This window comes from Anthonomus grandis, chromosome 5 (assembly GCF_022605725.1).
Source record: "Anthonomus grandis grandis chromosome 5, icAntGran1.3, whole genome shotgun sequence".
NCBI classification, from domain to species: Eukaryota; Metazoa; Arthropoda; class Insecta; order Coleoptera; family Curculionidae; genus Anthonomus; species Anthonomus grandis.
The window spans coordinates 38002080-38014361 of record NC_065550.1 but is presented as its reverse complement, the minus strand read 5'-3'; the positions used below and the strand labels follow the sequence as shown (position 1 = coordinate 38014361).

The following is a 12282-nucleotide window of genomic DNA, read 5'->3' as shown; positions in this document are numbered from 1 at the left end:
TTTAAATCAATATGATCCTTTTGCACTAAGGGGTAATTAAATATTCACATATTTAACATTTATTATCAGAAGTATGTTATAATCTCTGTATATTTTTAAGTATCTTCAAAATTATATTCTGTTTAATGTAACTTGCTTTTTATTTCTACTTGCAAATGCCAAAAGTAAAGAAACGCACAAAATATTCAAAATCATACACCGAAGAACTGCTTCAGAAGGCATTGGCTGAAGTAAGGGATGGTGTAGCAAAAAAAACCGTTGCTGTAGAATACGGCATACCAAGGCAAACGCTACAATACCGTTTAGGCCCCAAATTTTCAAAACCAGAACTTGGACGAAATACATATCTAATAAAAAAAACTGGTTTAATGGATTCTAGATAGCCATAGAAAAGGTTTTCCACGAAGAAAAGTAGATGTTCAGGCACCTGTAAAGAACTTCTTGGATGCAGATAACAGAACCACCCCATTGAAAAATAATATTCCTGGTGACCATTGGTATAATCTATTTTTAAAGAGACATCCAATTCTGACAGAGCGAACACCCGAAGGAGTAACTGCGGCTTCAGTAAATGTGTCTGAGCAAAACATACGAGGCTGGTTTTCTGAAATAGAAACTTACCTTAAAGAAAAAGACCTTTTTTCCGTTTTAAGTGACCCAAGCAGGATCTATAACGGGGATGAAACTTGTTTTTCAGTTCTGTCCCAAAATGGGAAAAGTACTAGCACCAAAAGGTTCCCGTAATGTGTACGAGGTTGATCAAGGAGAGGCCAAGAAAAATTTAAGAGTTATGTTTACTACTCCACCCTTAATAATCTACCCCAATAAGCGTTTATCAAAAGCAGTCGTTAATAGTGTTCCAGACTCATGGGGAATTGGATTAAGCGATAACGGCTGGATGAAGACCGAACTTTTTATAGATTATATCCAAAATATACTCCATCCATATTTAAAAACCAAAAACATAGAATTCCCAGTTATTTTATTCTTAGACGGACATGCAACTCACCTTAGCTATCAGCTTAGTACGCTTTGTACCGAACTTGGCATTGTTCTAATAGCCCTTTACCCAAACTCGACAAGAATATTACAGCCAGCAGATGTCTCCAACTTTAGACCACTTAAGGCAATGTGGAAGAAGTCGCTTTTGGATTGGCGTCGAAAAAATCCTTGTTTGTAAGTTTGGCAACGATCACTTTGCGAAAATCCTGAAAGAAGCTGTACTTTTTTAAAACCTGAAGTTGCCCGTAGCGGATTTAAAGCTTGTGGCTTATATCCCTGGAATCCACCCAAGTAACATTTTCTCAAGCAGTTGGTTTTTAAAGTTGCCTTTTAGCCGCACCAAGGTTCTGCAATAGTCATTGGCTTGCTTGATGGAACTATTTAGGTTAAATTTTGTGCTAAATTAAAAATCTAATTAGTTCTAGTCAAGTGTCAATAATAACGTTGTTATGGCCATAAACGAGGGCTTGATGGTTTTGAGATAATAAGGTTTTGGAGAGGTTATATTTCAGCATTAATTTGGCAATCAAAATTCCAATATAGAACGATTTTAGCATTAAAATTACCTATTCAGAACCATATGGTCTTGAATCAATTGCCTAACTATTTGGCACTTTATACGGCCTATTCCGGAAAATATAGCATTTTTTAACAGCTAAAGGACTTGCTAAAAGTCATATGGATAATAAGATAACTTTATGAGATAAGGTTTAACCAACTAGTCACAATAAAACACAGTTTGCGGATGGTCGCGACTATTAAATCCTACGTCATTTATTCTTAGAATACAGGGATGTCTTGGCACAAAATTGTAAGAAGTGGTAATTTTAAAAGAAAAGTAAAGCGAAATTTCCAACGAATTACAACTGGTCAGGCAAATATGACAAATAAAATATTGACAATATAAATAATATACTAAATATACTAAAAGCCATTTATTGAAATTCGCCCAGACTTTGCCAGCTAATTGGTTATTAAAAGTGGCCTATAAGTCCTGGAAGATGCTAGTTAGCCCTGTTTTAGCTTTTTTTAAAACCCACTGGCATTTTTTTAAGCCTTTTGTCCTACGACATAGCTTTTGATACTTACTTAAGTTATTATAGCAGCTTATTAAAAGTATACCCTGCTAGGCGTCCATTTTGAAGAAAAAATTTAATTCTTCCATTTTTATATAAGCTATTCAAATACAGGCAAAAATAATGTAATATGTAAACAATTTAGATAATATATAAGGACACTGGAGCATTTAAGTCCTTATATTATCACTAAAGCATCTCAGAAATAAAAATATATTAATTTTTTATTTTTTTATTGGCACTGAATAATGTTTAATTTGTAAGATATCAAAGGCGCGCGTGTTTTACAGTTAAATTACACCCAACTTTTTCAAGAAACTGGCGTGCGCAAAGAAAATCGGTCATCTATTCCAGTATAATATATTTTTTTCTAAAATAAAGTCATACTTACTGAAAATGTCGCCATTGCTTTTTATTTTGGCGTTGTCTTATTTTTACCCTGGCTGTATCATATTTAAAACTAAAAGGTCAGATTTTTATACTTTGGTGTCTCTGAAATACCATATTTAAAACTAAATAGGAAAATTTTAATACTTCAATATGTATCTGAAATGCCAAAATCCGGCGAACAGGCCAAACTATATAACCACCTAAAAGTCTAAAAGGACTTTGCTAAAGGGTTGTAAACAGGTAGGCGTAAAAGCTTTCAGGTTCTACACAGGTTACTTTTAGGCATCTTCGGGTTCGATAAAGGTTATTTCTATTAGCTATATAGGTTCTGTAATATGCGATCTGGTTTCAAATTGGCCAGGGCCTATTGGCAACGACAACCTTTTTAAGGCTGGGCCTTTTTTTACTACAGGAGGTTATGCGGGCTAATAAATACTTAAACAGGTTCTAGGAGTTATTTATAACCTTTTTAGAACCTAAATTGTTACTTGGGCAGATTCAATCGACTATAGCAAATGTTTAGGTAAGCTGTATCACAAAATGACAAGTTCCAATAATGAAAAGACTGACATAAATAAGACTGATGATAATAATAAGTTGCTAACATATCAAAAGTTTGTTTTTGAAGGTGGTAGACAATGGTACAATACAATACGTCGTGTTACATTAAATAAATAAGACAATGCAAGTCCGACAAGATGTTTTCATATCAAAAGTTTATTGTGCTTATTGGGGACACTAAATCATTAGAACTTGATGATTCTGGTGGTTCATTTACTGGATGTGAAGAAAGCTGTGAAAATTTTTTATTACTACAAAAGCTGAAAGCGTATTTTAAATCTGAACTTGAAATAATGAAGATAAACATGTGATAGATATACAGATAGAAGAGCCAAATGACAGCCTGGTCCATAACAATGACGAAATATTTTTGACAAAAATAATATAGAAAATATACCTATTGTGTTTTGTGACGAACCCTTAAATAATGACAACGTCGGTAGAAACAAAATTGTCATGTTAGAAAATAAAGTTCTTACACAAGCACAAGCTTCTTTTACACCCGACAAGCCTAAACTACCCGACGAACCTGAAACATTTTTAAATTTTCACCAGGAAATAAAATATCAAAACAGTGTATTAGACAGTGAGGATCTGCAGAGTATATTATCCAGAGCGACGCTAAGAAAATAGAGGAAAAGGTTGGCAATACACAAATTATTACAATTAATAACAGTTGCAAGAAAGACTCATCCATTAAAGATTTTTTAATTTTCCCAAAAACTCCCGAAAGGACAGGTAAAAGACAAACTGAGAGATCATCATTTGTGCTTACATCAACCAATTATAAAAAGCAAATGGAAGAAAAGGAAAAAGTTAAAGAAGAAAAAGAAAAGACGAGAGAGGAGAATAAACAAAAAAGATTAGAACAGCAAAAACAGAAGTTGTTCCCCGCGGAATATGTTTTATTTGCACAAATAATATATATAGGACTAACATAGGAATAAGATGCAAGAACTGCACCAGAACTTATCATGTTAGTTGCTTAACTAAAAATAAAATTTATACAGAAAGTTTTATTTGTAAAACCTGCATAGGTAAGCAAACAAAATCCCAATGATGACTAGAATTTTTTTGTATGTATTGGACTAAGTTTCAACATTTTTGTTGTATTTTCATAATTTTTGTTTTACTTTAAAATATCATCAAAAGAACTTCTGTTTTATTTTATTAAAAAGTGTTGGATTTTTTGTTTTAAATAAAATAAATGGACTAAAAAAAATAAACATTTTTGCATTATTGAATCAAAACAAAAGAAATATAATTGTTACTATACCTAAAATGATCTTTTTGTTGGGAATATCCATTGAGTAATACCTAGGTACCTTGCTATTTTGCTAAAAATATTTGGAGCCAATAGTTCGAAGATATGGGATGCCAATAAATGGCGTATGAGTGCCAATAATTGGAAATTTTCTCAATTGGAACGAATTAAATAAAATTTGGGTCAAAGAATATAAAACGAATAACAAAATTAATAAATTACAGGTATTAAATTATTAGATATTTAATAAAAAATTACTATTATTTGCTTAAAATTAAATTTATAATTTTAGGAACGCATTTATTAATAACACTATTTTAAAGTGCCAATCATTCGGTAGTTTACCTTAGGTATATTTATCAACCGTATGGTCAAGTTATATTTATTAAAATGTAGAATATACGTATATCATATACTATTTACTTCACACTATTTACACAAGGAAGAAAATTTCAAGACAAGGGATTTAGTTTACATATCTAGTTTTTAAACTCGATCACTACACCTCAAATATGTGATAATCATTTAGTCATATATTTGTAGGCCGATTCTATTCTATTTATTTTTCATAATATAATTTTAATTCTGACGCTAAATTAAATGAGCGATTGGCAACACTGATCGCTTCTTCACTTGTCAGATCGTAATGTCACCAACCGGCATTTCAAACGTCAAAACGAAAAAGTTACTAAATTCGGAAATAAGTTTCGATAAGCCTCTGGGATACAGGGCCGTAACATGTACCTTTTAAGTAAATTTAGTATCTTTTCATATTAGCCTTATTAAAAATTAAATGCTTTTAATTGAAAACGTGTATATAGACGAAATTAATACTCCATTATGGTGTTTCATTTCATACAATGTTGCCAACAGAATATATTTTAAGGAAATATTCTTGATTTATCTGTTATTGGTAAAATTGTGTACAATTTACTCATAATTAGCTTTAAATATCTTTTGATGACCATTTATTTTCAACTATTAAAATGAAATAGTTCCACAAGAAATCGAGGATTTAGAGAAAATTAATGCTCACCGTAGAACGTACCTTTGGCAACACTGACGTCCCCGGATAGCAAACCTTCAAGATAAAAAAGTTACTAAATTCGGCAATAAGTTTCGACTTCCTTGTCTCGTGTAGTGCAGGGCCGTAACGCGTATTATTCAATTAGCATTTAATTTTATATAACATCCGACTATTATGGTGCTCCACTAATAAAATTAAATAATTCCACAATAAAAAAAAACGTGCATTCGGACATAAGTAAATAACCGATCGCATCCCCAGTGACCCAGCGGACCAACCAATTACACCAGACCCGACAACGACTTTGTTGACATCGACTTCGCTTGGTCCGCCGCAATTCCGTATCGCTTCTTACGCTTCCCATTGGTCCGCCATTATTCTAGAGCGTATAGACGCGGTATACATGACATTTGCGATGTCTACTGAAGGTGATTCCGTAAAAAGTGCTTTGTCAGAAGTAAGTAAATCATTTTAGAGCCGTTTTATTAAAAAAATTAAACGGGGCCACGTCCCGGCGCCCCTCTCGCTTTTTATTTCGCGAAAATCGGTCGCGGTTACGTCGAGAAACTCGAATGTTTGTTTGGCACGAAAGCAATATGGCGTGTTGATGCCCGAAAAAGCGGGAAAACGTTTTTCCCCTCTAACTATACCACTTGGGGGTGAAACGGGGTGATTTTCGGGTTCCACGACCCCGAATCACCCCCGGGGAGGCATTTTTCACTTTTAGTCACTAAACGTTGTTGATGTACAGCCTTATGAAATAGAGCTTGGGACCCCCTTTAAGGGAGTGTTTACTTTTTGCCTTTCCCTCATTGGACTTTGCCTAATAAACTCATTATGATGCCTATAACACATTTTCAATGTAATAACCCTCCAGGACGCTCCTGAGGGAACTTTCTTTTAAACTAAAAAAAAAAAAACTGGGGTTATCTGATACATATCTGACCGTTCCGTAGGCAAATGACAAAAGTGCGGCAGAGAACCACACAGATGAGTCCTCACAGGACTCGATGGATGCAAAAGAGGAACCTGACCCAAAAAAACCAGCCGAGAACAATGTGAACTCGGCAGATAAGGACGAGAAGGCGCTAGAGGAAAGCACAGAGGGAGAAGGAGAATCGGAACATGAGTCTGAAACTTCTGAGAAAAAGGAGGACGGTGAGAACGCCGAGAAAAAGGGAGGAAGTAAAGAGGTAAGGGTAATAGTTATTTATTTTAGTGGATTTTAAAAATGTTTGTATTGTGAATCATTTTAATGGGATAAAATTAGATACATCTAAGCATAATACATAATATAATACATCTTAGCCAAAATAGACCTAGGGTCACAGTGGGAAACACAAGGTGCGCCATTTTCTCAAAGAAGAAAAACAATTTGATTTTTGAGTCTGTCTATTGTGGACTGGGAGTTACAATTGATCACTTGCTATACACATTGATAAATGATATCCAAGACTCTAAACAAATATTTTGTTTTTTAATTAGACTTATTATTACTATTCCTCTGTATGGAATCCCGCTTATACTTGTCACATTCACAGAATTGAACAGGTACATGGAAAGTTTTTACATTTTATGGCATGCCTCCGGAGGGTTTTCATTATGACTATGGACCCTTGTTGAGCGCTTTTCTCTGCTCACTCTGAAGGATAGAAGGGATGAAGTTGATTTAAAAATGTTTTTTCAACTTATGAACTCTCTAGTAGATAGTCCTCTACTGTTCAATAGGACTTACTGTTCTAACAAAGGAAACAACATGTTCAAATGTTTGACCAGCCCTATGGGCAGACTAATCTGGGCTTAAATTCTTCATTTTAAGATCCTCTAAATTAGCAAATTCTTGTCCTACTAATATTGACCTCTTCAAGTGCTCTGTAATATTATTCAGGTGGATAGTTACTTTGTCTGGTGTTGGCTCCAAATTTGTAATTTGCTGTGAGTAAATAAATAAACTTTAGTTTAAAAGTTAAACTTTATTAAAGATAATAATAAATGTGTTTTTAAGGAGAATGACACAAAAAATAAAAAAGAAGACAGTGAGGTAAAAGAGGAAGATAAGGAGGCAAAATCTGAGGAGGGTGACAACAAATCAGCAGAAGAAGAAGAAGTAAAGAAAACTGATGATAAACCGGAGAAAGCTGTAAAGAAAGAGAAGCCCAAAAAGGAGAAAAAGGCTAGCAAAGAAAAGGAAGAAAAGAGCAGCAATGCCAGTGAAAAGGATGACGAAGAAGGTAATGTTTATGAATTTTGATATACATTTGCTCCTATTTTATAAATACAACTAATAACTAACCAAATATACTTAAAAATAAAGAAGTTTGGATTCACATCCTATTATGTTATATTATGTGGTTTGAGTGTACAGAATTGAACCTATTGCAAATATTTAAAAAAAGCTAAAAGTCATAGATTACATAAAAATAGTAAATCAATAATTGATTATATAGTATTTATTATATAGTAAACTGTATATAAGCCCTGTTTCAGTCAACTCTAATGTTAATAACAATAATACTTAAATTTTAATTTACTAAACACCTTTTATATTAAGGTTTCCCTCCCATTCATCTTAAATGAATGAAATTGACAATGAAATTTTTATAGAGGAGGACCAGGAGGAAGAGGAGGAGGAAGAAGTTGAGGAACAAGAGGAAGAAGAAGAAGAGAATAAAAAAGGAAAAAAGAAAAAGGGTGTCCCCCTGCTGGATCAACCGTTGGAGACCAGCGGCAAGAGAGAAAGGAAGAATGTCCAGAGATATGACGAACCTGAAGCAAAAAAAGAGCCGGTAAGTCTAGAGTATATCGATAAAAGTTTATTGTGCAAACGGCAAGATCATTATGACACTTTGTGTATAATCAATCACCCTGCTGTCATATTTCCTAGTCTGAACTGGAAGATTTTAATACTGAATCGATATTTCCATAAAACCTTGACAAAGTCGAAGCCTACTCAAATTGTAGAGTTTACTCCGTAAATCCTTCCTTTCACCTCATTAAGATTGCCAAGAAAAGGTTTACAAATTAATATTCAAATTGAAAAGTGCTCTATTATAAGAAGAGATCAAATTATAAAAATGTCAATAATATAGAATAAGAGTAGTGTACTTCTTAAATCAAAAAATATTAAATTCCATTGAAACGCACATCTATGAGGTATCACATTTCTTACCCTGGACAAAATGTTGCAATACAACCTCCTACCAAAATGGAAAAAGATCATGCAACAAATAACCCAGATATTAGCTTGAACGCCCTATATATAAAAGTAGCTTAATATAAATACAAATAAATGGATTTTACATTACATTACATTTTTAAGATTAGGAAAAGTTGAATGATAAATCAATCACAAATTGAATGATGAAAGTTTCCAGAGGAAAATGGTTATACACTTTTGTTCCTTAATAAATAATCCCTACAATAGTAAAAATATATAATGCAATAGTTAGAGTTCAGCTTGAATATGCCTCTCAAATATAGATGCCCTTAGCATCTGTGCACATACCCCCCCGTATCGGTTTTTTTCACCAAAAATGTTTTTTTCGAAATTGAACTAACTACACCAGCGTCTTCTTTAGACCACCTACATTACGAAAACACCGGGTTATAACGAGATTTGAGCAGAACTAACTGAATGACAGCACTTTGAAAATTCGGAAAAAGTCATTTTTTGACCTCGTTTTTGAGGCCAAAAATGGGCTCCAAAAATGCGATATCTCAGCTACTATCAGAGCTACGACCTTGCGGATGGTCTCGTTGGATTGGCAAAGACGAAACTAAGACAAAACCGTTGGAATTTTCCAGATCGGACCGGTAGAAGCCGAGATATCGACCTCCAAAGTTTGGATTTTTTCGTTTTTCGGGTATACCCCCCCGTATCGATTTTTTTCACCAAAAATTTTTTTTTTCGAAATCGAACTAACTATACCAGCGTCTTCTTTAGACGACCTACATTACGAAAATACCGGGTTATAACGAGATTCGAGCAGAACTAACTGAATGACAGCACTTTGAAAATTCGGAAAAAGTCATTTTTCGACCTCGTTTTTGAGGCCAAAAATGGGCTCCAAAAATGCGATATCTCAGCTACTATCAGAGCTACGACCTTGCGGATGGTCTCGTTGGATTGGCAAAGACGAAACTAAGACAAAACCGTTGGAATTTTCCAGATCGGACCGGTAGAAGCCGAGATATCGACCTCCAAAGTTTGGATTTTTTCGTTTTTCGGGTATACCCCCCCGTATCGATTTTTTTCACCAAAAATTTTTTTTTTCGAAATCGAACTAACTATACCAGCGTCTTCTTTAGACGACCTACATTACGAAAACACCGGGTTATAACGAGATTCGAGCAGAACTAACTGAATGACAGCACTTTGAAAATTCGGAAAAAGTCATTTTTCGACCTCGTTTTTGAGGCCAAAAATGGGCCCAAAAAATGCGATATCTCAGCTACTATCAGAGCTACGACCTTGCGGATGGTCTCGTTGGATTCGGAAAGACGAAACTAAGACAAAACCGTTGGAATTTTCCAGATCGGACCAGTAGAAGCTGAAATATCGACCTCCAAAGTTTGGGTTTTTTCGTTTTTCGGGTATACCCCCCCGTATCGATTTTTTTCACCAAAATTTTTTTTTTTCGAAATCGAACTAACTATACCAGCGTCTTCTTTAGACGACCTACATTACGAAAACACCGGGTTATAACGAGATTCGAGCAGAACTAACTGAATGACAGCACTTTGAAAATTCGGAAAAAGTCATTTTTCGACCTCGTTTTTGAGGCCAAAAATGGGCCCAAAAAATGCGATATCTCAGCTACTATCAGAGCTACGACCTTGCGGATGGTCTCGTTGGATTCGGAAAGACGAAACTAAGACAAAACCGTTGGAATTTTCCAGATCGGACCAGTAGAAGCTGAAATATCGACCTCCAAAGTTTGGGTTTTTTCGTTTTTCGGGTATACCCCCCCGTATCGATTTTTTTCACCAAAAATTTTTTTTTTCGAAATCGAACTAACTATACCAGCGTCTTCTTTAGACGACCTACATTACGAAAATACCGGGTTATAACGAGATTCGAGCAGAACTAACTGAATGACAGCACTTTGAAAATTCGGAAAAAGTCATTTTTCGACCTCGTTTTTGAGGCCAAAAATGGGCTCCAAAAATGCGATATCTCAGCTACTATCAGAGCTACGACCTTGCGGATGGTCTCGTTGGATTCGGAAAGACGAAACTAAGACAAAACCGTTGGAGTTTTCCAGATCGGACCGGTAGAAGCCGAGATATCGACCTCCAAAGTTTGGGTTTTTTCGTTTTTCGGGTATACCCCCCCGTATCGATTTTTTTCACCAAAAATTTTTTTTTTCGAAATCGAACTAACTATACCAGCGTCTTCTTTAGACGACCTACATTACGAAAATACCGGGTTATAACGAGATTCGAGCAGAACTAACTGAATGACAGCACTTTGAAAATTCGGAAAAAGTCATTTTTCGACCTCGTTTTTGAGGCCAAAAATGGGCTCCAAAAATGCGATATCTCAGCTACTATCAGAGCTACGACCTTGCGGATGGTCTCGTTGGATTCGGAAAGACGAAACTAAGACAAAACCGTTGGAGTTTTCCAGATCGGACCGGTAGAAGCCGAGATATCGACCTCCAAAGTTTGGGTTTTTTCGTTTTTCGGGTATACCCCCCCGTATCGATTTTTTTCACCAAAAAATTTTTTTTTCGAAATCGAACTAACTATACCAGCGTCTTCTTTAGACCACCTACATTACGAAAACACCGGGTTATAACGAGATTCGAGCAGAACTAACTGAATGACAGCACTTTGAAAATTCGGAAAAAGTCATTTTTCGACCTCGTTTTTGAGGCCAAAAATGGGCCCAAAAAATGCGATATCTCAGCTACTATCAGAGCTACGACCTTGCGGATGGTCTCGTTGGATTCAGAACGACGAAACTAAGACAAAACCGTTGGAATTTTCCAGATCGGTTTAGTAGAAGTCGAGATATCGACCACCAAAGTTGGGGTTTTTTCGTTTTTCGGGTATACCCCCCCGTATCGATTTTTTTCACCAAAATTTTTTTTTTTTCGAAGTCGAACTAACTATATCAGCGTCTTCTTTAGACCACCTACATTACGAAAATACCGGGTTATAACGAGATTCGAGCAGAACTAACTGAATGACAGGACCTTGGAAATTCGGAAAAAGTCATTTTTGGACCTCGTTTTTGAGACCAAAAATGGGCTCCAAAAATGCGATATCTCACCTACTATCATCATAATATCATTACATTTGCTAAGTTTTTGGCAGGATGGAATATATCCGGTTAGAGGGTTTGATCATCGGCAACTATTGGAACGCTTCAATCTACATCCGTTACATCTCAGAAGAATGATCTTACTGAATGGGATTATTGATAGTCCTGTACTTCTTTCTGTTTCATGGTGCCTAGGCTTAATGCTAGACATCTCCTAACATTCTTTCTGCCAAGGCCTCATACTAACATTCTGTTGAAATCGCCACTATATACAATATGCGCTATATTTAATCGGATTTGTCACATGTGCGATATAAATTTCTCTCTGGTTCATGTGATTGTCGATATCTTGGTGGATCATACTTTTGGGATTCAGACCCATATGTTTAAGTTATAGTTAGTAGGTATATTGCTTGTATATTTGTTGAATATGTGATTATCTTGTTAAACTTTTATTATTGGGTTTTTATATCATATTAATAGTTATTTGTTCTAATTTTTTGGATAACTTTTGAGAATGTGTTACTTTACTCTTTTTCTTTTCTTTTCATTCTTTTAGGTTTGTTTGTGTGTGTTTTTTTTTAACTATATTTTTCATTGTTTTGCAACTGTTTCCTGTTATTGGGCAAGTTGCCTGTTGGAAATAAAGGCTTATTATTATATTATTATAAGATTGCGATGAATTTGCAATGCA

General features: G+C 34.9%; 1 protein-coding gene across 9 annotated transcripts in view; it reads left to right on the top strand.

The window, feature by feature from the left end:
• The first annotated feature begins 5406 nt into the window (after positions 1 to 5406).
• Positions 5407 to 12282, top strand: part of LOC126736131 (protein DEK-like) — a 29413-nt gene continuing 22537 nt past the window's right edge. For 4 of the 9 annotated variants that reach the window (XM_050440360.1, XM_050440359.1, XM_050440352.1 and 1 more), the window contains exons 1-4: positions 5409 to 5777; positions 6277 to 6513; positions 7326 to 7551; positions 7925 to 8106. In XM_050440360.1, the coding sequence (XP_050296317.1) occupies positions 5724 to 5777; positions 6277 to 6513; positions 7326 to 7551; positions 7925 to 8106 (699 nt within the window). In that variant the 5' untranslated portion in view covers positions 5409 to 5723. Of the gene's footprint in view, positions 5778 to 6276; positions 6514 to 7325; positions 7552 to 7924; positions 8107 to 12282 lie in introns of all 9 variants that reach the window. The other 5 variants (XM_050440355.1, XM_050440358.1, XM_050440351.1 and 2 more) reach the window with 3 other exon arrangements.